The sequence below is a fragment of the Cupressus sempervirens genome, chromosome 5, assembly GCF_028749045.1.
Source record: "Cupressus sempervirens isolate cs-2001-9-10 chromosome 5, ASM2874904v1, whole genome shotgun sequence".
Lineage (NCBI taxonomy): Eukaryota > Viridiplantae > Streptophyta > Pinopsida > Cupressales > Cupressaceae > Cupressus > Cupressus sempervirens.
Window position 1 is genome coordinate 252722093 of NC_143122.1, and position 27333 is coordinate 252749425.

Consider the following 27333-nt stretch of genomic DNA (forward strand, 5'->3'; position numbering starts at 1 on the left):
CAGAATATCAAATATTTTTGGGTTTGAACCAATCGGTCCAAAGCTAAATTCTAAAACCGTAATCTAGATTTCAAGTTTCCAAACTCCAAATCTAGAATTTCAAATTCCAATTTTGATTCCTGAATCATATTCTAGCAACCAAACGGGCCCTTAGTGGTATGATGCAATTACGGATTGGATAGTTTGTGTAGTAATTATTGAATAGCTATATGAAATTTTTTGGGGGGGGGGAGGGGGTCATGTGCATGAAGCATACAATTGTTGGAATATGGACTGTACAATTATTGAAACAAAATAGGTTGTTGGTGCTCTTCCCCTAGGGAAACATTTGGTTACATGCTAGGTTGCATGGGTACACATATCCACATACCCAAGTACCAGGTACATGTACACCAAGTATCGAGTACTCTGTGGAGAGCATCATAGCTAAGGACCTTGGTCAAGTGTTAAATATCTCAGGATTTTGTATATGTTGTAACTTGTAATAGCATTTGTAGATTTTATGTGTGTTTCAAGTTACCTTCTCAAATCATATGTGTATGATTTTAAGAGGCAAGTCTTTGTAGAGACATGTCTCTTTATAACTACACTAACATTAACACTCTCTCTTAGTTAGGAAGAATAAACATGTAGATAAATATTACACCATTGACGATATTAAGGAATGACACATCAATCAAATCTTTGATCAAAAGATTTCCATTATATGATATCATATGAGTATTGACCTATCAGAATATCAACACATGATATTCACCAAATATTATTTTGATATCGTATTATGTAACATGAGTATTGGCCTATCAAAATATCAACACATGCTATTCACCAATGACTCTGAGTAATGGCCTATCGGAACATCAATAATTGATATCCACCAAGTACTTAATACGATAATGGCCTATCAAAATATCAAGACAAGATATTTACCAAATGCCTATCATATATCTATACAAACAACTTATAAACAATCAATTTAATGACATCTAACACTTAGTTGTTGATTTACTAGATATAGCCTTTCACGGTCTATTTCAACATTTACATAAAATGTATATCATGATTTAAGTTATTGTAAGGTTGTCACCTTCCAATAACTTTTGCAAATACAAGCGATAATCATTTGGAAGTCGTCACTTCCTCATGATGTACACAAGGGGGCAGGCCAATACAAACATGATATCAAAAATTTAAATGAAGTCACCATGAATACGGTCATGTAGTGTTCTCACAACATCCGTCGAAGACCATGAAACATATCAGAGAATAATGTTTTCACCTCAAACTTATCTCTCATAGACAAGAATGTATTACAAGGGATTGCACTTGAAAATTCTTCTTCATGAAGAAACACTAACCTTTTGACTTTCCTTGTCAAGGTTACTAATAGAGTGCCAAAACTCCTTCCGAGTTTTATATCAACTTTTTAGACCTCTTAGTATAAGGTTGTCTCTGATGAAGTGTTAAACTCCCTCTGAATCAATTATCATCCTTCTAACTCCCTTGCAACTAGTCATGTCATGCTTCCATAATTCCATGCTTGTTTATTACGAACAATTATAATCTCAATTCAAAATATAAACTGGAGTACCTAGTTTGTTGATTCAATGATATCTATCTTTGATTTCCATCTTAATTCCATATGTCAAGCTAACCTGAAATTGTAATCATAAGTTGTGATGGTTCTTTGGGAGTATGGGGTGCATTTATTTGATACTTGTCATCTCTCATAATATGAATGCCAACTATCCGAAGCATGACATACTATGCATATAGAAGCTGGGAGAATCCGTGCTCCCTCACCACATAAGCTACGATGAAGTGGATAATAACTAATACTTAGGGAGATGCATGAGCTGTTACAAACAGTGATTAGTAAGGCATATAGATGCAGAGGAAGCAAGTGAAATTATGAGAAAGCAATCACCATTATAAACAACATGAAAACTGATTGCATTATCGTAACCACCGCTACTGAACTGAAGTCAAATGCTAACAAGTTTTGTGTATGTGATGAATGGGCATCTCGATAAATCTCTGTAGCACGATTTCTCGTCATTTCTGTAACATCAAATAAGCCTCAAATCCCCCAAAAAAACTAATTACTTAGACAACCAGTACGTTTGCTTGCTCAGATTAAAAACAATCCGCTGAAATGTATTTTTGCTTAAAATGTTTTTCCTCCCGTGGAAGAAAAATTTGCAGTTTTAAATAGTTGTTTTCTTTTAAAAAATTCCAGTTTGATGGGAATCAATGACTTTGTTATCCACCACATCATTATCCAAACATGCAAAAATCGACAATAATAGTATCTGATTGATATTCATATTGACCATGATATAATTTCATTTCATTATTTCATAATTGTTACTTTCTCTGATACCATATCTCATTTCATTATTTTAAATATCTCAAGATTTTTCATATGTCGTAACTTGTAATAACACTTGTAGATTTTATTTATGTTTTAAGTTACTTTTTCAAAGCATGTCTCTTCTCTTTTAACTCTCATTAGTTATCAATAACATTTGTTTATTGTTAGAAATGGGGAAGGAGAAGGATGAATCTATTGGCAAGGAAACAATGCTTTCTTTCCTTCATATTGCTAAGTTTAAGGCTGACTCCTCTCTTCAAGGTGACTCCTGGATGTACAATGAGTTAATGAATTTGAAAAGAAGAATGAGAAAGATGCAGTAGAACTAGGAAGTTGACCGAGCTAAGATCATTCAACTGGAAGTTCGGGTTCGTAATATCCCAGATAAGCTAAAGAAATATGAACATAAACTCTGTCTTTTGAATAAAGAGAGTGGCAACAAGATGGAGCAGGTCACTTCAAACATGTGCGCAATTGTTGCTAACTTAAGAAAGAGAAATAATGAGAAAATCATGTCTCCTAGCGAACCAAACAAAAGAACAAGACAAAGTTCAAGAAAGAAGGCTGCTGAGGTAACTGGGGGATTTGCTACTGATACCATCCAAAGCACTGCGGAGGTGAGCAAGGAGGTGGTGAAAATGATCAAAGAGCTGCAATAGCTGCTATTGGTGATTCTGGTAATAGGTCTCTGTTCTAGTGGTGGTTCCGGTAACTGGTCTCTGGTCTAGGTTTTTTACCTGGTTTTTGATCCTTTTGTTCAAACACTAAGTTCCAAGTCCTTGTAAAACCTGATTTTATTTTTTGGTCTTATTTTGTGATTTTAGGTCCTTGTAAAGCCTGATTTTGTAACTATTATACTGCAGGTTTCAGGTCCTTGTAACACTTGGTTGTGCTTACTAGAATATCTTCTACTTTTCTATTAAGGGTTTTGAGTCCCTTCAAAACCTATTTTTACCTTAATCTAAAACATTTGTTTATTGTCATGATAAAGAGTAAGACATATGCTTATATATATGAAGTGCATTTTATTTGACTGAAACTACACTAACATTAACACTAGCACTTGCACTAGGGCAGGTGCAAGTGTACAACCCATAGGTTTGGGGGGGCGACTTGCTTTGTTTTGGTTATCTTTGTGTGCATTAAATATCATTAATATTCACTTTAAATTTGTACGCAAAATATGTAGACACTTTTTCCATAGATTCTCTTTGAAACAAACAAAGTTGAAAGCATTATAGGGAATAAATAGATATAGCACAATTTGAAGGGCTTTCCTTCCATTCTCCTATCCGCTCCCCAAAGAAGAACTTGTTAACTACTATTTTCCTTCGATTCTTGGTGGAGTTTCATGTTAGTTCATATCACATTTTTGTCGTTTGTAGGAAACCAAATTAGTCTAAGGGTATTATATATTGGTTATAGATTATGGTTATATCAATATTTAATAATTAATTAATAGATAGAATAGGAATAATATAAATAGTTATGATGAAATTTAGATTTATCCTTCAATTATTTAGAATCAACAATGAAATTACTATATTTATAATCATGTTATCATGCTAAATGATAAGTAGTTGATATGTGTTCGTTATACAAGTTAAATTGTGAAATTGTAAGAATTTTTAAGTCTTACTTACCATTTAATATTTTGCTTTAGACATTCCTTTAAATGATTATTGTAAATGAAGCTTTTTGAAATTTCATAATATATATTTCTTGAGTGAAATAATTTCTCCATCCTTTTAGGAATCTCTCATCTTTTTAGTTATTAAAATATTTACTTAGTTGCTATTGTGAACTACAATTTTCATCTTAGAAAAATAGTAATATATATTTTGAACTTTAATTATAGTTAATAATCTTATAAGTTTTTTAATAAATTAAGTAGCATATTTATGAATAATAAACTATAAGATGTAATCATATTAACAATTAATACTGTGAAATCATTTTTAATTTAAAATCAATAAAATTAAATTGTTGACATATTCTTGAAATTAATTATTGATAAAATTTGAATAATTACGATTAGAATCAAATGGAGTTAGGTTATGAGACTTTAGACAATTTATATTTTTAAAAATATTTAAATGATTACTGATTCTTATTTTTTTAATTGAATAATAATCTCTCAATTATATTTAGTTTAAGATTTCTGAAATCTTAAATGATGAAACTGTTATTATTTGATTTATGCTTTGTGACAAAATTAAGGTTATGATGGGGGTTTACTATATTCAAATCTTTTTGTGTTATTTAGGTATAATATTTCTTGATTTGACCATCATTCTATATGCACACTTGTAATGTATATATCTTTCCATGACCCAATTGTCACCTGTGGAGATAACAAAATGCGAAGAAAGGCTTCATCGGGATAAAAATGGATCATCTGAATAGTAGCATCTGGATGCCTCGAAATTGGCCGGTTGATAACTTCTTTTGCTCCATGCATTGAACTCTAGAGATCATTCAGCGTCTATCCCATTATAGTTTTGGGGACATGGGAGCTAATACATATAGAGTTTTCAAAATACTCCATCACAGGCTCTTATTGTTCCCCTAATTCTACCCCTTTCACTGGGTTTTGATTCTGGTACTACACCACAAATTTGGGCGTTGTAGTTGGAGGATCATGACATCTTCTCTAGGGGATATAGCTATTCTCTAAGAGCTTCTTCTTTATTGGTATTTTTGGTGGTTTTCATATTTACTCGTGCATTTCTAAATTGCCAATTCTTATAACACATTTGGCTTCTCATTTATTTTTTTCTTTCCTATATGATAATATGGCATTTGGTTTCCTAGAGCTATTGGTAAACCACAAGCTTTTGTCTCCAATGAAGCTCTTGATGAATTACAAAGAATGGTATAGAATAGTCACTAAGGTCATGAAATCAATCTTTGTCATGACCATTTTCGAATATCCACAACGTAGAATGATGTGTTGTTGAAACTGTCACCTTGTTCCTTATACTAAAAGCTCTGTAATGCGAAGCATATTTTTATTTAGATTAAGAGGAAAGTGCAGTGAATAATGAGCAAGGTGTGAACGGCCTTTTCTTGCTGCTGTTTGAAACAAATGCTTCCGTACTCAGCTCTAATGAAATTAGTAACGACAACCATTCTATTCAAATTAAATTATCTACGGTCGACTGAATGGTGGAATAATATGTTGCTACGATGGAGTCTAATACGGATATCTGAATGCAGGTTTTTGAATGAATGGTGAGCGCCAACCGGTCGATGGTAGAGACAATCAACATCGGACATGAGTAAGACATGTTTTTCCCCGAGTGTTTGGTCCATTTGCGCGATCAACATCAGCGGTAAACATGAATGACCGGGAAAAACATCCCAGTGACTTAGTTCCTGTTTCCAAGCTGCAGTGTGAGGAAATTCCGGTGGGCTCTCGCCCACAAGTGAAAGCCTTTTGGCAATTAAGATTTCTGATTTTGTTTTTGATTTTTTGTGTGTATGAGCTTGATGTTTATCAAGCTTAATTCAATACTTAATCAGTATGAAACATTAATTAACAGTAAACTTTATCATTGTTCAAGTCAGAAGTTTATCAGTTGAATTTATAATCTTCTTGTTCATGTTCCGTACCTGTACCCTAAGTAACCAAGTATCCGTGTCCCATGCAACCTTGGGAGCTATACAGTATTTGGAAAGTGGACTGTACAATTATTGAAACATGGTGGGTTTGCTGGTGGTCTTCCCCTAGTGAAAAATTTGGTTGCATGATATAATTATATTTATAACCAAGGCTATCATACTTTAATGCTGCAAATGGATCTGGCAATGCTCTGAGAAATGAAACGAGAAAAGAAGGTGAAGACAATGCTGGAACAGCAATGAAAATTTTAAAAACATATGCTTTATGAGAGGATTCTGATGAATTACATGGAGGACATAACAGAAGATATTCGGCCCGAGAAAAGATATGCGCATTTGTGGAAACGGGCCAATGCCTAATGACATCCTACTAAATTTTACTAGCAAAGAAAAAACCCAAATACAGAGGAGGGTAAGGGAGGATGAAAAACCTCGTAAGGAAGCCATGGCAGAATAGCCAAAAGGTTCACAATCTCTCTTGGAATGTATGAAAAACATGCAATGTCAAATAAATGAAAATCGTTTTATCAAATGTTCAGGGCTTACAGCACAAGCCAAGACATAATATTCAAAGGCAGAAACATATTCATGCATATATAAAAGAGCTTGAATGCATTTAGGAAAAACTAGTTGTCTACAAAAATACAAAATTGAATTTGATGGTAGCAAATTAGCAGTATGTCAAGGACAAGAAAGACTACTATAGAACTAGAAAACGTTGCAACAAGTTAAAAACTTGCATTCATGGTTTTACTTCAGAGTACTTCAAGTTAGATTTCTTGCTTGCAAATTGAACATTTGTTGTAGTTTGAGTTAATTGTGGGCCGGGATGCATTTGTTTGATAATGAACTCTTTTAACCATAACATTAAAAATTTGAATAATATAAAGCAAACCTTGCAAACTAATAGGAGCTGCACATAAAGAATTTCTTGGTGCATTTAGAAGTACCTGGTTTGCATGAAAACACCCATGTCGTGTGTCAAAGAACTACTAATTTCTGTGCTTACCTCTATTTCCACATATCATCTAAGAACTTAAAAAACATATAAAAGGACACTCAAGTAGGAAGAAGCTTCATTTGAAGCTTATTATTATCATTTAGGCAATAAACCTTTCTGACATAATTATTTTGAAAGAAAAAAAATGTGCATACAAAGGAGCCAAAGCTTATAACATGCATAGAATTCAACGCACTGCCTGAAGCTCACCATCTACCACCTCCCTGAGATATGCTTCAACATGCAATCCTTTCATCATACAAAGGAATACTGCATCCTTTCATCACATTCACATGGAAGACATACCATGTGAGGTTCTTTACAAAAGGGTGAAAAAAATCAGGATCTTTAGATATTTACTTTTTGCATTAAGCAGTAACTGAAATGAAGAAACAAGCATCTAATTTTTGAAAGCTTGCTTCTAAATATCATACTGAAGATCTCAAGTGAGAGCTTTTAAAAAATTGTGGAGCTGATTTACAATCTGAACAATTGATTGACTTTTAAGATCTTCCCTTTATGTCCTGCAACGTTCAGAAGCAGGCTTTGTATCAGGTATGAATGATATCCAAACTAATGGAACCAATGTTGCCATTGATTGGATGAGAATACCCAGCGGCAACCGGGAATAGTTTTCAGATGAAACTCCTAGAAACGATACAAGTGCTATACCCAAGTAACCACTCATTATGCTAGCCAAGCAATGCATTGACATTACTAAGGACATGAGGGAACCTTCAGAGCCAGCAGGGCACAACTGTGCAAAAAGCACTGTAAATGGGAGTACTTTGAACTGTGCAACAGCTTCTACAAAAGCTGATGCCCCAAAAATAAAAATTTCATTTGGTATCCCCATTTGGATATTCAATTGTTTTACAAGGATAATATCCGACAACATACATACTGATAGAAGAATCTGCACAGAACAAATTAGCTTTCTAAAAGGGAGCTTCTTTAAAAAGCGGCTGTAGAAGATACTTCCTAACATAAGACCAATCTGTCCAACCACCTTTGAAAGTCCAAAGATACTTGGATCAATTTTCAAATACTGTGTCTGGTAGAAAAACATGGTTCCTGTGAGAAGTGGAATCGTCGCATAAGATACAGCAAAGAAAATAAGAGGGTATGCAATTTCTGGTTTCTTTACAATTTCCACAATGTCAGAAAACTTTCTTGAAAGACTTGTCACCATGGAATTAATCCTCCATTCTAGATCAACTACACTATTTGTCGATGCATTATTTATTGAATTCTTTATAGATGAGAAGCGGTGTAACTTCCTCTGAATCAGGTTTGGACATTTTGTAATCTTAGTTTCCCTGACACTGGCAAGACCAAACGATTCTTCCCTCACAGTCAAGGAAGTACCAACTTGAATAGTCAATAATAAAACAAAAACATTGAACATGGTCCTTGCATCAACCTGACTCACAAAAATCCCACCAAACAAATTACCCAGAACACTGCCAGCAGTCAATGCTGTCCATGCAAATGATTGAAGATCGCCTGATGAAATACCTTTCTGTTTTTTCCCACATTCTGCTACCAAAGCATCAGTGGCCACCTCCACAACCGAGGCACCAAGATTGCTAAGAATAAGAAAGGCTGTCATTATAGCAATGGATGACCCCACAGCTGGAACTAATGCAATTGACCCCCATGAAACCACTTGCAATAACCCTGGAAATTTAGCAAAGCCAGAGTGGAACCTTTTAAGCACACCATCTTTTGCAAAAATCATTTGTCATGAAAATATTCAAACATAAAATTTGCATATAAGACAACTACATAAAAACCATAGAAAAGCTAATTAATCAGATTTTACTTGTAAACTATTTAATAGATGAATCTGATGTTTTGCTTTTCTGAGTACTTGCAAGCTATATTTTATTGACCATGCCACCATTATTAGCAAGAAAATGTTCTACTCAATGGAATATTGTTTCACCCAGGTCAATCAACAAGTCATTTCGAACACTCTTAAATCAGCAAGGCATGTTTCACACCAAATCAATCAATCAATCAAACAAGGGGGTGTTCAAAATCCGATTTCTCCAATGCATGCTTTGAACTACATAATGCAATCAGCAATTCAAATACATAATCTTGCTCCATGTTATGAACATTTGGATTTATTTTAAATACTTTTACAAGATTTTTATGATGCTGTTTCAGTTTTAGATAATGGAAGCTTAATGCATGCACAATAAGATGGGTGATGCATTTACTTATAGTTCAACTATTTTAGATGACCTTGTTCATTTTACTTTAACTTCATGGATGAAAAATGTACCCACGACCCAATATAAATATTGAAATTGTGATATTGCTATCACGATTCTGACAGTGTAGTTTTTGAGTCAAACTCATTGATCCGTAGTTCATGAGTAGTGGCTAACAAGGACCCATCTCTCATGAAAATGAATGGAACACTTATCAATAAATATTGGGAACCAACTAATTGGAGACCAGAACACTCTAGCACTACTGGAACAGAACTTTCATAGGAGCAGGACCATAAGTTGATATACCTGTCATTTGAGGGAAAATCTCCATTAAGATAATTTAGCTTAATTTTGAGACCCAACCGGATTTGCTGGAAATTTGGTAAATATAGGTGATACATAAAGTTGATAACAAATATTGAGTAATTAATCAGGTAACTTATCATGCAAGCTTTCCTAATCTTTTACACCTTTACCTGCGCAAATGATACAGAATGTCACACATTCTAAACAAGGTCTGTAAAGGTGAGGATAAAAGAAGCATTAGCTCTTCTTTGTTCCTCCAACAACTTGCTCATTCCATTTATTGGCCATGTTAAGATGAAAAACTCTTTCATAACTCAAGCCCATAGAGTCAACCTCAAATCTTTGAGCTGACTATTGAAAAGCATGGAACTTATTATCATTAGTCAAGATATTCTTCCGTAATCTTAGAAAATGTCCATGAATCACTGTGCTAGTTTAGGACAAAGCTCATTTGTTTTATCTTGTAACTACTCCTTCCATCTGGCAGCATCTAGAAAAGAGTTCCATAGGCTTATGGTGGCTAATATATGCTGCTATACTCAAAAGGTTGAAGTAGAATGGAAAAGATTCTCTAGTTGGTCACAATGGGTCTGTGAGTTCCAAGGCAGATGAGACAATTTTTTTAGGAGTCCAGCAGAGTTTTGCTGTGGTTTCCAAAGCGTGCCATGAGTAAGTGAGCATTGGACATATAAGAATGTGGTTTCCTTTAATCAATGCCTTGGACATAGCTGCATCAGGACTGCATATGGACTCACTGAATAATGCTACCTGGCAATTCCTTTGTTCTTGGTACAGTCCTGTCTGATAAGGATGCATTTGAGATTCTGAACATGAGTGGGACTCACTGACTGAGGTATGGAGTAGGCTGAGTTTAGCTGAGGATTGTAACAGGTGCCACATTAAATAACGTTTGCAATATCAAATCTTTGGCATTTTCTAGGGGGTGCACTGGTAAGGAGTGTTGATCTAGGGGTTCAGCCTAGAAAGTTAGATCCTGCTTGGAACTCAGACAAGCCATGGATTTTTTAATGGGTTGGCAAACCTGTATAAGAAAACACGAGTTCCTAGTTACAATTGTCTAGCAAGGATTGTCCTTGGTTAATCTTCAGTGTGGATCATCTCTACAGGATAAATCCTGCCAGCGTTGGGGCCATAGCAGAGATTCAGGACTAAGAAGAACAGGCATGGTCTGACAGAGAAGAATGCGTGGGAATCTTACAGTGTGAACTGGAATTGTGCTGAGCATACAGATTTATTGTTGAGAAGGTGAGTGTCTGGAAGTTTGGAGAGCTTGTGGCAAGTATGCTAAGGCATGAAAGGGAGTTGATTGCAGAAAATGAGATTCTCGTAGTTGAGAGCAAGGTTAGCTATCCCAGAGGTCTGTTTGTGTGGCAACACTGTGAGGAAGACGAGGTCTCCTGACTATGGGACAAACTATCCTCTGCATTGGTACAACCGAGAGAGGAAGCTGTGGACCTAATTGGAGAGCAAGGTTGAATTTGGAGCAAGCATTGGATGCAAGGTGGAGGATTATCATTTGAAGAATGGGATCCAAGTGTTCCAAGAGATTCAAAATTAGCATGAGGCTGCAGATCTGAGTGCTAAGTGAAAGCTTTAAGATGGAGGATTAATTTTTGCGAGTGTCGAGCATTATTGACAGAGCCCAACCTACACACAGGTTTTGGATAGTGAATTTACAATTTGGGGCTGTTCATAATTGGATTTTTGTGTGATTCAATGAGACCATCTTCCCCCTAAAATTGGTTGTGGATTCTTGGGTGGCATTGTTGTGTGTGCGCTTGGATTTCCTTTCTTAGTTACTGTTGGTAGAGAAAGAGCTGTAGTTCGTTGTATGGGTGACTTGGAAGAGTTGATAGCACAGTTGGTGCCCGATGGGATAGACTCTACATGAGAGTTGCTGACACCATGACAGGGCTAGTGGCAGACAAGAAGGATTCTTTAATCTGGTACTAGCCAACGAGTTGATGCAGAAATCCTCCTATTGAGTTTGGTGATTAACCTCGTATACCAATATTTTACAAGTTGTGAATTTTCCCGGCAAGTTTTATCATTATTTAACACTTGCCTTAAGTTGTTTTACAAGCTAGAGTACTACTTTCTCCATTGAGATAGAGATTAAGTTGAAATCAATCCCTTAGTAACATGGGGAGTTGTTTTATGACTTACAGGAAGAACTCCTATGTGGTTAGTAAAATTCTTTCTTGTTAAGTGGTTATTATATCTTTCTGATCTTATGATATTTTTTCTTATTTTTTACCATTGTTCACATATACACATAATAGAATAGGTCAATAATAATGTACATCATGGTTTGCAGACTCAGATTTGGAGAGTACTCATCAAGCCCAACGTTTTCAACAAGGCAAAAACTCAAAGAAAACTTGATGAAATTTTGGCAACTTAAAGAACTAAAAACTAAAATCTCTTAAGTATATATTTTTTTTTGTAAAATTCAACTATAGAAAATATTAATTAAAAATTGGCATCTTGAAAGAGAAATGCATGATTTTATAGCAATAACATGTGAAAAACACATTTTAACCAGTGTTTTGCCTGCATCAATCATATTACCCATGGTTTTATGTCTATAAAAATGCAAGAGTTAAACTTGAGAGTACTCGCCCAGGAAAAAAAAAATAGAGTACTTAGCATCTCGAGGAGTACTCGAGAGTTTGAAAACTATGATGTACATAGTTCACTTTGTTCAACCAGCAAAAGTTTTTATACTTTCATATTAAAAAAATAGAGAGTACTCAGCATCTCAAGGAGTACTCGAGAGTTTGAAAACTATGATGTACATAATTCACTTTGTTCAACCAGCAAAAGTTTGTATACTTTCATATAACCTTATGAGAGTATCTGTTGAATCCAATCCACCAAAATAGAGGATCTATGATACTGCAGAACCGCATCAATGTTCTTTTGATAGAATATTTTTTCTCTAACAGGAAAAAGGAACTTGGGAACAATAAGACATACTCACCAAAACAGATCAACTAGATCCTATGAAGTTTCTTGGTTTGTTATAGGTATTTCAATCATCTTCTATGCTTAATGGATTGACCATTGGATAAAAACAAAACATATCCATCAGGGACCATTCAAATTGAAGAGGAGATCATCCTACAATAGACATTATTTATTTAAAAAATTATACCAGTTTTATAGTTATATTTACAGACATATCAGGTTCTCTTTCTTTTCATTAATTTACAGTTATACATACATTTAAATCATAGAAGTTACTAAGTTACTATTATTTAGTTTCCTGTGTACTCTGACCTTACCCACTGATCCCAAAGGATCATATACTAGTCAGGCAAGGACAATTCAATGCCACCAATTCCACATTATGTCCTTTCCTGACATTTGAGATTCCAACACGGAGCAGATTCATAGCTGTTCTTTTCTGCAGTCGTTTCATTTCCACCGAAGTAAACAATCAATTGATTGAGCCAGACACCAGTATGGTGTTTATGGTCATTAGAGGGCATCAGCTCTGTTACCAAGATAATTTCAGCATATGGGATTTTAGTAATGCCTGTAAATGAATATAGGGAGCACCAAATAGTCATCCATGCTTATGAGGGGCTCCATTCTACCCATACAAATCAACTTGAGGAATACTCATTTTCATGTTTCTCTATAGGATGCTTTTCATGCTGGATTTTACACCACATTAAACACGAGTCTCTAATAATTTGTATATTGTTTCATCTCTGCTTATGGTTCTGAACTATTCAAGCAGTTGCAGTTTTAAAATTCCTTGATATTCTGATGTAATTTATATGTTTGTGAATGCACATTCATTACCAAGCAATAGATGAATGTTTGCAATTTAGTTTGTAATCAATATTATAGTGTAAAATCAGTCTAATAAGAAAACTCAGTTTAGGTAGACCAGAACATATTGGAGTCCTCATTTCAGATTGTCAGTGCTATCACAAAGAGCAGGGTGAAGTAAAAAAAGTAAAGGAAACTATCACAAGCTAACCCCAAAATTGGATCCCTAATGCAGATGTCCTATCTTCGAAGTTCTAAGCATGCAATTTGGTGATAGAACACATTGAGTGCCAAGAATAATCTGAGAAGACCTCAAACATTAAGAAATTCCATTCATTTGAGCAAAAAAAACAAGTATAACTTTGGTCCAGCCAAAGAAGTGGATGCAGAAAAGTTCAGCAAGTGATTGGACAACCTAGAGTTGTATTTTGATGTGTATGAATCAGAAAAATGGGGATAAAATAACATATTGAAGGATAAGAAAGGTAAATTATGATCTTGAGTGAAGGAACTGTGTAGCTAATCTCTACTGCATAATAGAATCTCCTATCTTTATCTAACAGTGTTTTAAATCAGCCTTCGGAAAGAGATTTTAACCACTTGACTATGCAGAAGTACCAAGGCTAGAGTGAATTGGCATTCAGAAAATGTAAGGACACTCTGTCAAAAAACTATACAAGAGAGTTCCAAAGATTGCAAAAAGGAATGGGGAATATTACACACAATAAATGTCATATAAGCTGGTATAGACATGGTGTGATACTTAAATTGTAGTGTTCTTGTTCTTTCCATCAAGGTTCAAATCCTGTTGGGGTGCCATTATTGATTGTTTCAATGGGGATGAGGTCCTCTGTTTGTGACCCCACAGGTTAATAGATCAGTATCAAAAACATTTACTCCTTTAGAAACAAAAACAAAACCAAAAACAACCAAATATGTCATCAAAGTTTATAGTGTGTTGCCTGTTGGACTACAAGAAATAAGCAACACTCTTTGAGCCAAAGAATGTTGATAAGCTGCATTGAAGGTGGCACGCAAAAGTAGGTGGAGAATTCATCCAATTCTCCAACTGAATGAAATGGATGCAAAAAAATGGAAATGGACAAGAATGCAGGAAAAACCCAAGAAAGGCAAAAAATAAGCATGTGTATATCTTCCAAGCATGCAAAGGCCACAAGGTCCATTGTGAGGATTGCGGTATTGATAGCTCAACCAAAGACAATTGTTGGAAATTATATCCACATTTCAATCCTTACAAGAAGAGGACACCTATACTGTCCATCCAACAAAGTGAGGAGAAATCAAAAGCAGTACTTATTTGGATGAGATCATATGCCCATCCATGCCAAGAGTAGCCAAAAATGCCATTTGCAAAATGATTGAACACCCTTCCAAAAACCAAACTCCCCCTGCCTCAAATCAAGAGAAAAGTGCAGGTGCAACCAATCTTGAAGAAGGAACAGAACTTTGATCTTTTCTAGCATAATCAGCCCCAGGACTTCAAGAAGAAAGATAAATCATCCTTGCAATCATCTAAATTGACCATTAGAGAAGCATCACTGGAAGGAGAGAAGAGTATCACTTCTATTCAAAGATTCAAGAATATAAGTGAAGAAAAAGAAAATAAATGCACCCGTAGAATCTTCTTCCCAAAAAACTTCATCCTAAGATTCATTTGGTCAATCCATGCTTTAGATTCATCACAATTCACATCCATACCCATTGAATGATTCAAAGAGCTAGTTCTGAGGATATGTTGATAAAATCACACCTGATATGGTGCATCTTGCTATGTGTCAAGTGCTATTTGGAAACCCTTAGTCATAGGAGAGCAATGCCTCCAGAAGACAGTTTAACAAGTATGGGTTTGAGAAATATGGCCAAACCCACAACTTCAATTTTTACAAACACAAGAAAAAAAAACTTTGGCATTCACAAATCGAGCCAAGAGATTATCAGTGAAAACAAATTTATTGTTCTGTTTTTGACAAAAAACTAAAGATAAAAGAGTAGCCTTTAATGGAGGTATGCAGTTGTTCCAACGAGCAAATGAGCAATTATAAATGCTCCAAGCTCCAACAAAAAAATTGAACTCCACTCTGAAGCTCCTCTATCCTGCATTGGGTTATATTACAAATCCATAATAGGAGATAAATGATCATTTAATGTTGGAGCATAATGTCATTGGACCAAGCAGATCTCCATGTGTTTCTTCCACTGTATCGTTGCCTTTATAAAGATGATACAACAAGTTATATGTGGAGATTCTAGATCCCTCTACAATATTAATGATATTATTGACTGATTGCAGCATGCTAATTGTTTTACAAGTTAAATTTGAAATCAAGTTATCATCAGATTGGATTGGAGCATAGTACATACATGACAACTTTTAAACCAAGGTCTGAGTTATATGAAATTTGCATGGCTAACACTTCCATTTCAGCTATGGAAAGCACCGGCTGTATTCACGAGAACGATAAAAAACATACTTTGTCCCTTTAAAAAACATACTTTGTCCCTTTGACTTATCAGTGATTGTCAATTTTAATGAAAGTCTTGTATAAAAGGCAAAAAGGGAAGAGTATATGACAAGCACCCTGTTGAAAACATTGAAAAGTATCACCTTTGCCTCAATTTGAAGAGTGATTTTCCCAAAACCTCTCACATATCTTGGTTACATGATAGGTGTAAGAGAGTTGATATATCCAACCAAACTGGAGGCTACCATAAATTTACCATGACCAACTAATGTACATAGATTAAGAAGCTCTGTTGACATACCCAAACAAATGAGGAAGATACAAAAAGCTCCGTCACTTGGTAAACAGTATTATTTTCAATTATTCAAACAGGGAAAATCAGTCAAGCCCTTGTGTTGATATTCTATAATATTAAGCAGCCTTTTAAAGTGGAGACTGATGTGTCAAAGTATGAAATGGAAACACTTACAAATCAAGGATACGATTGATACCACCAAAAAAATTCTACTTAATTTCAACCATTGCATGTATGACAAAGCAGTGTGTAATTTTTTTTTGATAGATGGCAAAGCATTATATATTACCATCCAGGTAATCAAGTAATTGAGCCACCATCTCATGAGAGATGACACCATTCTACATTCATATCATCAACAGTTGCAGTACCTCGAATCTCCAACAAGACACAAAAGGATAGGAATACTTCAACAATTCCACCTTTGCCATTAAATGCCCCTCCAAAAAAAGTAAAGGATATGCCCATGAGACCAGCCCTAATCAAGATTCAACACTAGGGATTACTATGGAATTTGAAGCCTTGTTTGTAAATAATTATGCATTTATTCATGAATCTGAATCTGATTTTTAAAGTGAATCTGTAAACAAATGAAGGGAAAAACCATCAGGAATACCAAAATAAGGCCCCTACCGGATCAAGGATAGATTACTTTTGAAGGGAATCATCTTTGAATACCAGTAATGGTGATAGGTTGCGATTCGTGAGAGAAAACTCTTCTATAGTGGTTTGTCACTTCGGTGAAAAGAAGACTTTGACCAGCTCAGTAAGGTATATGTATTGATCTACATGCACAAGTATATGGCCCATTAAAATCAAGGTTCTGCATTGTTCTCTACAACCACACGTATTGTAAGTAATGGCCAATTTATTTAATAATGTGATCAACGACCATAGGGGCCAGTTATAAAGTGAAAGATTATTTATTTTAGATGAATGGCACACATCACTAGGAGAGTAAACACCTACTTCAATTAAATTACAAGCAAAAAACTTGAAAAAGGTGAAAGGTTGATTTGCCAAGGAAGCTATGAAAGCGATTTTGTGAAGCTCATTTCTTACGCAGATGTTGGAAACTTGATATTCCTTATTCTTTTGAAGGAGATTCTTCTTCTCAGGATTGTGAGGACGAAGACTCACACGGGCAACATTCTCCACATTGTTGAATATACAGTCTGGAGGATTATCTGGTGTTTTCCCTTAGGAAACACACTAGAGCTTTCATGGTGATTCATTCTATGCTTCTTCTTAGTTTATAGCTGTAGATTTTTGGAGGTTTATTTCAGTTCACAGATTGGAGTGTGAGGGGAGTCGGAGCTGTCATTATCTTGTTTTATGTTGATCGCACCCTTGCCATTGTTGGTCGTGCATGCATAGAGGGATGTGGGTTTTCAAAAACTTCATCAGCTAGAGTTTGGAGAGTTTCTCTTGCTGTTTAGGATCGCCTCAAGTCAAGAGAACACATAGATAACTTCAGTTTATTCAATGGAGGTGAACTTAGGGTGTGGGGTTCCTTTTCAGTGACCCTGATTGCATATTTTCATTTTATGAACATGGGCTATTTTGTGGGTATGTTGGATTTCAATATGTTATGTCATTTAATGATAGGGTTGCTCACAGTTTTGAGAAATTTAGCATATTCAACTCAGAATAAAAACTACAATTTTTAGCTCATTGTATTTCTGAATATTATCGCCTTTTTGAGTTATTAGTTAGCTGCAAGTATTTCTGTTATCTGCACTCAGTTTGTCATTTCAAAACTATTGCAAACACTTTCCAAAAAGAAAAATGAACATGATGGAAAAACAATGCAGCACATTACGCACCTCAATTCATTCACATAAATAACAACATACTGTTTTAAATTAAATGATTGGGAACACTCTACACCATTATTCATAGGCTCGAACTTAGAGAGTACTCAGCAAGCCCTACATTTTCAACTTGGCATATACTCAGTGAAAACTTGACAAATACTCATCAACTTGGAAAGTACTAAAAATTAAAATCTCCTAACAAACATGTATCTTGTGAAATTCAATTACAAAATGGTAAGTCACTGGTTTGAATCCACATACATAGATGCAGGTACGAAAACTCAGTATGTGTGTACGTGAATTTTTTGGGGGGGGCATTTTGGATGCATTTGGGTATGCGCATGTATATATATACAAAAAAAATTAAAACCCTTTGTAAAATAAAAAATTAATTAAAATCCTAGAAGAGGCAGTGGTTTCTTCTTTCCCCTATTGCTTTATTATTCTTTTGTGTCCTTGGCATCTTTGGACTTCTACATATCTTTAAATCTCCCCCATTGATAGGGTAATAGTAGACACAAATAATATTGTTTTTTCATCATTTACATTATTGCTCTTAGTCTTAGATGCCTATAGGATAAGTGGGCATACAAATCCAAGGTTCCTTGTTCAATTGACCGCTTGTGGGGATCAAAAGATCAAACTGGGGTCTTGACCATTAATCAAAAGCTCATAAGTAGTCACAACCTTTCCTTTTGTTCAAAAACAGGTATATTATAGCTCAACAAATCTTCACTTTTTCCTTATGACACTATTCTAAATTAATTAATTATTTGTACCTCTTTGTCACTTTTTTCTCTGAATTAGTATGATTGTGTGTGCAGATTGAACAAGTCCTGAAGAAAAACTTCCATGCCAATTGGGACGATAGCGTACATTGTACAACACATCATTCTTGATCCTGAGTCACTTTCTAGGTTCTCTATTGCTTGTTCTCAATCTTCTGAAGCTATTTTTATTATTTTGTTCTTGTGCTTGCAGTAATTTTTGTTTTTCATTTTCAACTTCATCGAAGTGATTTAAATTTAGAGAGATCAAATTTATACATGGGTGCCAAAAATATTCAATGCAATTAACAATCACAAACAAAACTATGTCATACACTAGCGAAATGACAACCAAACCAAAAGACATTTTGGCACTACCCATGAGCTTACCACGAGCTTACCAAACCAAACCAAACCAAATGGCATCATACGCTAGCGAAATGACAACCAAACCAAAAGACATCTTGGCACTACCCATGAGCTTACCAAACATTGCCGCAATGTTGCATAATGCAAAAAATAAGATGAGCATAAAAACTGACTTGGTTGTGGAAACTCAAAGAGTGTTTGAATCCATGCCCCTTGGCCCTTCTCCTAGATTGTTTCACTTTAATATGTGTTTTTTAAAGTCAAAGAGTGAGTCAAATGGTTAGATGTTGTTTGGGCGCTCACCCATAGCTTGCAGACGCACATCCACATTGGCCTCTAAACACATTCTCCCATGCTATTGCACCCAAATGCATCTAAACCAGGATGAAAGGGCAGGGTGTGTGCATTTGGTAACTTAGATAAAATGTATTAAATAGAAAAATTGACATCTCAAAAAGAAAATGTATGGTTTTATACAAAAAACATGTGAAAAACACATTTTAACCTATAGTTTGACCTCCACTGACGTTATTACCCATGGTTTTTTGTGTCTATAAAAACCCAAGAGTTAAACTTGTAAAAACTCACCCAATAAAAAACAAAGAGTACTGGGCAACTCCAAGAGTACTTGCAGAGTTTACAAACTATGCTTTACACAATAATGTTATCGCAATTGCAACAAGATTATTCACAAAATGATCCCCAACTATGTAGCCACATCACAACAAAAGGGTACAATGTTTATGTTAAAAATATCATCAGAGTTGTCAAAGGGGCTTGGACAAATTTGTCATTGATGTCAATAAAAAAGTTTAAGGACATCATGTTTCCGCTAAAGGAGGATCGAATCGGATGTTATATGCAAAAGTTTTAGGAACAACAGCATAAAACATAGATGGATATATTAATTTCAAGTAAGAAACTCATCCTCAAACTGAGCAAACTCATGTTGTCCTATTTTGGCACCTCAAATTTATCCTATGTGGACCAATCTTCCATTGCATGTTAATAGCATTATGTGGACAAATACATATTGCTTTATCTTAGGCCAACCTCCTTGAAGCTAGCGCCCAAATTAAGCAAACAAACAAAATAAATTAGAATACATTTTTTCAGGATGGGGCTGACCTCCCCTATTTGTGACAGTTATCTTTTCAGGAGTTTAAATAAAATAAAATGTTATAATTCTGATTGGGCCAACCACTTTGAAGAGGTGCGTTAATATAAGAGATCATTTGGAGCTTATTTATTAAATTTTTCATTGAATATTATCATCAGATGTAGAGTAGAAAAAGAAAGACTACACAAAATGAAGAGTTGCATATTTATATTTAAAAACTTTGGAAAATAATTATGAAGGTCATATAGATGAAGTTTGTGGAGAAATATATACAAAACTTAAGGGCCGATTTCTGAGTTTTTTAATGGAGATTTAAGGGCAGATTTTGGTGTGTTTAAATGCAAATTTAAGAATAAATTTATTAGTGAAATTAGAGAAGAGCTTAAGTCAGAAATACGTGTGGAAGCAATGTAATCTTGTGATCAAAATTGTGAGTGTATACATAGAAATATTGAATTGAGATCTATGAAATGAATACTCAGATTTGCCAAGGAAATACTTACATCATTCAAAGCCAGATTTGCCATTGGAATTGTGTGGCAATGTATATCCGTATTCCAATCTTGTAAATACATCACCCATTTAAAAAGTCATGGGTTGGTGCTTACAAAAATTATAAGATTGGTGTCTCAATGGGTTGGTGCTTGCAAAATTTGTAAGGGAATTTGTGTATCCGACAAGTTGACAACTACAAAGATTGTAGGAGATCTCCATACATAAAGCAATATTTGACCATAGTTATATCTTGCAAGATTTTCTATGTATATCATGTGTTCTATTTATGTTGTGTGATTGTTGCATATTTATGTAAATGATATTGTGCAATTGATATGCTTCTAGTATTAAGTTTGAAAAAGTAAATTTAATAACCCCAACCAGTTATAATTTCGTCAAACACCAAATTCTTTTATAATTCAGTTGTTTGACATTTCGTCAAAACCCTTTGCAAGCAAGCTTTGATACCACTAAAATAAACCCTGTTGGCTCTCAAACAATCTGTGTTGAAGAATTGATTTCTGTTTTTTTGTTCTTGACGTTTTGCAATTTTGATACAAGAATACAGCAGCAAACTAGAAGATTTTGCAATAATAATTTCAACTCAAATATTTAGATATTACATAGGGAATATACAGCTGAAAAATTCCAGATCTCAATATCAACTTAGATATTGAGTATATTCACAAAATACTAATAACCCAGTTGATAAAATATCTCATATTATCTAACTCAACAATACCCAAAAAAATTAGAAGTTACAATCCATGAACTTACAGGTAAGACATGCCTTGAAACCCTCTAAAATGAAGAGTAGCAACAACAAAGAATTCTTCGACTAACAAATGCAATTGCAGATTTGGAAAATGTTGCTCCCAAAGTGCAAATAGAAAATAACACCCACCAACAGATATAAATTGGCGCTCAACCAACTCCAAATTAACCAACACATAATTTGATATAACAATTCCAGTGAATCCCTTCACAAATTCTAAACCAACCTCTAGCAGCAAGAAAAAACAATCTTCTCCTTAGCAATAGTTAATATAGTAGGATAAGATAAGACAAATGACAAATCGTATACCTCTGTACAGTTTGCCAAGCAATCTCAGAATTGAATCTAAAATACTTCAGCTGTAGATACCAAACCCTTATACTTCAAAAAGGGCACAAAAATCAGAACTTCAAAAGTGTCACAAAGACAACAAAAAAAGATAAGATAATCAAATAATTGGATGCTTTTCTCATCAAATGTCCTCATATTTATAATCTCCAAATGACACCAATTTCCCAAAAGAACTCCACTTAAGAAGCTTCCTCTATACAACATTAAAATATAATAAAGTGTCATTAATATTATTTATTAGTTGCTTTTGGCTTCAAAAATGACCTTTTCCACCATAACTTAATATTTTGACACGTAAGGCCACTGTTTCTTGTTCCCAAGATTTAAAGCTTTTAGTCTCGGTTCCAACGAGCTATGATATTGAGGTGATCGACCAACAATACTTACAAAAATAGAAACCTTGGCGTATTTAGATGAATAATAATAATAATTCACCCCTCTTGCGAAAACAACTCAAGAAGCATCAAAATCAAAATCTGACAAGACCAAAGTGATCCTAATGATGAAAGACGATGAATGAACTTGATAAGGTGACTTACTATAAATAGACGCTCCCTCCAAGATTCTTGGAGCCCAAACTAGAAGTCTGAAATAAAAACTGAGAGCATCACCCAACTCCTCTAACTCAACTGAGATCATCGAAACCAACAATTTGACTTACTATAAATAGAAAGTCCCTTAAGTGGAGCCAAAACACAACATAGGTTGTTGAAAAGCCTATAACCCCACAACTGAGACCCTCAAATCCCACTGTCAGCTCACGAGGGTTGCGATGGTGAACTAACCAAGCCAACTGCAGGAACCCACTAAAAGTGGTGACATTACAGTCCTCCCTCCCTAATATTGCTTGTCCCCAAGCAATCCTAGAGCAAAATGAACATCACAGTTCACCTGGATCCCAAAGGTAGAAGTGCGAACTATCCCTATTATGTATAAGCAACTCCTGTAGCACCAACACCCAAATAACAAGCATCAATATCAAAATCATCTGAAAATTGACCCTAGGCGCTAATGAAGGCAACAACTCATTTGAACTCAACCCAATTGAAATACAAACTCTGTCCACACCCAAGTCCCCATCAAACTGATACTCACACCCAACTACACTGTGGAGATGGTAACGACCATAGGTACCTGAAATACTATCACCAACTCCAACCTCTACCAAACTGTCTTGGGTGTGTAGATACTGCAAGGGGTTTAACTTGTAGCTTTCAATCCCATCTGCAAAAGATGGTGCTAACCTATCCCATAATGGATGGTATGAAATTGGAGCCAACCCACACCGATGTGAAACCTAGTCCTCTACCTGTGGGTCAAAAGAAGAGTGATGAGGACTCCTCATAGTGTAATGCTAATAAAAACTCCCAATCTCTATCAAGGGCTCATCATTATCAAATTAGGAATCAAAAGATGGCTCCAATCTCTAACTTTGAACTATTGGTCAAGCAAGATCCTGGGCAACCCTCTCAGCAAACCCAACCACAAAATCCCTATTGGGAAGCATTATAGCCAAGGTCTCTACAATCTTCTCCACCAATCGTCATATAGCACGAGAGCCTTGAATGAGAGTACCCTCAAATACTCTGTATAAATCCTCTTGCAAATCTGAGCTCTCAAGCAAATACTCCATGAATGGCTCAATACAGTAGAAACTATATGTGGAAGCATCAACTTGCTCCCCCACAATCCACAACTGATCCCTCTGAAAATGTGGCACTGCCAACTGTCCAATGTTATCACCTGTATGAGATAAAATAGATTCGCTTCCCACAAAAGGAAGCACATCAACATGAAAGCTCGACTCCACTGATACTCTTACCTCATCTGTACCTACTACACCCATATCCTGGACAAATGTGTCTACCACATCATCACGTCCCTCATCCCCAATAATGGAAGCAAACTCACCACCAATCACAATATGTATCTCAATAGGGTCTGAAGTTGGTGCCAACTGAACCCGCTTTAACTCCACGGTAACCTCATCCAACTGTGATTGTGACTCTTGAAGAGCCAACTGAGTATACTGAAGAGAGTCCACAATCACCTCAAGCTCCTGAGTGAGCTCAGCCACCTCCTCCTCTTTCTCTAACAATGTCTAATAACAAGTGCTACCCCACTTGAGAAGGTAATCCTTGTTAGCAACTAACTAAGAGTAACTATGCTTCAAGATCTCGACAACCTCTCGAAGCACATGAACCTCTCTACTAGGGAAAAACTACCATCACCGTGCTCATCTGACACAGGAGCACCCGAACCAGATGTAGCTAACATCTGATGAAGAGCATCACAATGCTCAAGAGCTAAAGAAATGTCACTATCACTCACTTTCAACTGACAAGTCACATGATGCCTCTGTAACCTCTGACTCCTATGCAAGCTCCTTGTCTCACTAACTGCACTGTGATAGGAAACTAAATCAGAACTACCCACCACAAGATTTCTCCTACGTATGCTATCCTCCTCGCACAACTCTACATTTGAGATACAACTACTATGTACCTCATCCGAAGAAATGGAAGCCCTCGCATGTCTTTGCTTCCACCTCAATAGTAAGATCTTGTAAACATCGATCCTAGGACTCATCCAAAACCTCCTTGGAGTCATCACCCAATATCTGACAAGGGGTATCATACCCGATTCAACTCATAGCATCATCCAACAAATCATCAGAGGTATCCATACTATCTGCATCCCCACCACTTGATAGAGCCTCAACTATCATCACCTGACTCTATGTCAAGCTGTGAATCAATAATGCAAAGCATGAACCCACTTCTACTGACTTTGTTGTAACACCCAAATAACAAAAATCACAGCTGGGTGAATCCATACGTGCCTCGGTCCCACCTGAGGAAGCAACTGCCTCCTACATTGAAGCAACACTATGACAACTCACATACAAATCTCCAATAATAATCCCCTCCTCAAGAGAGCATGAAGTATCAGTAGTAACAACTACATCAACTGTCTCTACACTACTTGCAACTATAGCTCTAGGAGCCTCTAATTGTTGAAGCTCAGTGCTGCTATCCTCCACTGCCACTAACACAACCACGTCCCTATGAAATAAATCCAACATCAATATTGTGGATAGGACTACCAGGTGTCATACTAAATATAGGTACATTTGCATCATGGACACCTATCGAGGAAAACTCAAGCCTCCTTCTTGCTGACCTTCTAAAGGCAGAAACGTATCTGGTGGCTCTCTTAAATGTCTTTGGATTCGACAAGCACTCAGCCAACCTTTGTTGATGAAGCTTAAGTTTCTCCATATACTCTCCTACAAAGAATTCATTTACGTGCTCATTACTCCACCGACTTCTAGAACTGTCAATTCTCCTATGTCTGTCCATGGCTAGAGAATGCTAGAGTGCTGGTCACTCCAAATGCAACAACAAATCTGAAAATGAAATAACTTTCCTACCCCAAAGGATTGCAGAAAATTGCTTAGATACCACTATAATAAACCCAACTGGTTATAACTTTATCAAACACCAAATTCTTTTATAATTCAGTTATTTGACAATTCGTCAAACACTTTGCAAGCAAGCTCTGATACCACTAAAATAAACCCTGTTGACTCTCAAACAATCTATGCTGAAGAATTGAATTTGTTTTTTTGTTCTCGAGGTTTTGCAATTTTGATACAAAAATATAGTAGCAAACTAGAAGAATTTGCAATAATAATTTCAACTCAAATATTTAGATATTACATAAGGAATATAGTAATCATAGATGTGAGTATCGCCAATTAATCGGCGATACGAGATAAAATCGCGATTTTTTGGGGCCGGCGATTTAGTCGCCCCAAAAATCGCGATTTTTTTTTGCAGATTTTTTCCAAAAAATCGCAGATTAATCGCCTAAAAAATCGACCGCGCCCGGCAGTCACATAAAGTGACGAAAAAACACGTTTTTTTCATTATGTTTTTACATTGCTTAGGGTGTTTTGGAGAGGAGAGGATAGAGAAGGAGTTCTTGGCAAGAAATAGGCAGAATCAAGTGCATTTGGAGGCCTTTTGATTCGATTTCTTCGTTACTAGGTAAGTGATTTGAATCTTTGTTTTTTGTTTTTGCAAGAGATTGTATTTTTTTTTCTTGCATGTAAATGGATAAAAATACATTCCTAATTAGTTAGGAATGCATTTGATGAATGTAAGCAAGATTAAATGCATTCATTTGCATTTTTTTCCATTCTAGATCGAATTTATGCTAAAAATTTGCCCTTTTAAAAAAAATTTGAAACCCTAGCAGCTAGTTTGTTTGAATGTTATTTGGATTTCAATTTATTGGTGCTGTTATTGGAATGTTGCTTGAATTCTTTGTTTAACTGTTAACTTTGATCTTGTTATAATTTATTTATAGTTTTTTTTAAAAATTTGTATGTGTAGGCAGCCCGCAGCAGTTTTAAATGGCAGACAAATGGCCATTGACTCCATGCCCCTCAGGCTACATTGGCACCAGGCCAAAGAATGCGAGAGATCAAGCATGGAAATATGCCTATGAAGCACCCGATGAACCAACCAAAGTGATTTGCATTCGATGTGAAAAAGTAATATCCGGGGGCATTTACCAGTTCAAATATCACATCGCAGGGATCTCAAAACATGATACGAATCCTTGTGAGAATACAACAGAAGAAATAAAAAGGTTTGCAAATGCCTTGCTCGCAGCTGGAGAGCAAAAAAAATTGCAAAAAGAGCGAAATAAATTGCATGTCAGGGCAGCCATAGCAGAGACCCAGGGCAGTTTCGTTGATGTTCAGGAGGAGGAGGCAGCCATTGAGAGCATGGCTGGCTCTTATCGTGGGCCGCGTGTCCACAAACAGGGTGGTTTTTCTTTCACGAGTTCCACTCCCACTCCCACTCCTACACCTCCTAGCACTTCCGCACCATCAGGATCAGCAGGTGCTTCTGGGATAGGGAGCTATTTTGTGCCGAGGCACACACCTGGTGCACAACCTTCATTAGAGGCCACTAGATGGAATAAGGAGGTCCATGACCAGTTGGACAATGCACTAGTAGATTTCTAGGTTTTCAACAACCTTCCTATTAGTGTTGTTGACAGTCCCTATTGGGAGGCTTTGGCCACAGGGTTGACAGTTGCAGGAAAGGGGTACAAGTCCCCTTCTCGTTTTGTGTTGGGTGGCAGGTAAGTGAATAATTTTATTACACTCGATTTCCTTTTAATTTTTAACTTTTTACTTAGTTCTAAATTTTAATTAATTTATCTAGAAATTAGAATGTTGATTACTAAAGTCTAAATCAATTTTAAATTACTAAGAATCTAAGACATAACTAAATTTTGTTTTTGTAGGCTTATTGGAAATGCTGTTGAGAGGGCCAAAGCATTTGTTGAGGAACAGAAACAAGAATGGACAAAATTTGGTTGCACCATTCTTTCTAACGGGTGGACGGATGGGAAGAGCAGGACCATAATTAATTTTTTGGTCTGCTGTAATGATAATGTGGTGTTCCTGAAATCAATCAATGCCTCCAACAAGGTAAAAAATGCTCAGA

General features: G+C 35.8%; 2 protein-coding genes and 1 long non-coding RNA gene across 3 annotated transcripts in view; 2 read left to right on the forward strand and 1 right to left on the reverse strand.

Annotated features, from left to right (window-relative positions):
- The first annotated feature begins 4702 nt into the window (after positions 1-4702).
- On the forward strand, positions 4703-5939 carry LOC149555479 (uncharacterized). Its single transcript, XR_016365314.1, has 2 exons — positions 4703-5068; positions 5594-5939. It is a non-coding gene; the product is annotated as an uncharacterized LOC149555479 (long non-coding RNA).
- Positions 5940-7062: 1123 nt separating this feature from the next.
- The window catches only part of LOC149555480 (putative folate-biopterin transporter 7), a 38974-nt gene continuing 18703 nt past the window's right edge, over positions 7063-27333 (reverse strand). The window contains exon 2 of the mRNA XM_089829535.1: positions 7063-8678. Coding sequence (XP_089685661.1) covers positions 7516-8678 — 1163 coding nt within the window. The 3' untranslated portion in view covers positions 7063-7515. The remainder of the gene's footprint in view (positions 8679-27333) is intronic.
- Positions 25697-27251, forward strand: LOC149555481 (uncharacterized). The gene is made up of 2 exons (XM_089829537.1): positions 25697-26965; positions 27131-27251. The coding sequence occupies exon 1, from the start codon at positions 26226-26228 to the stop codon at positions 26844-26846; it is 621 nt and encodes a 206-aa protein (XP_089685663.1). The 5' UTR covers positions 25697-26225; the 3' UTR covers positions 26847-26965; positions 27131-27251.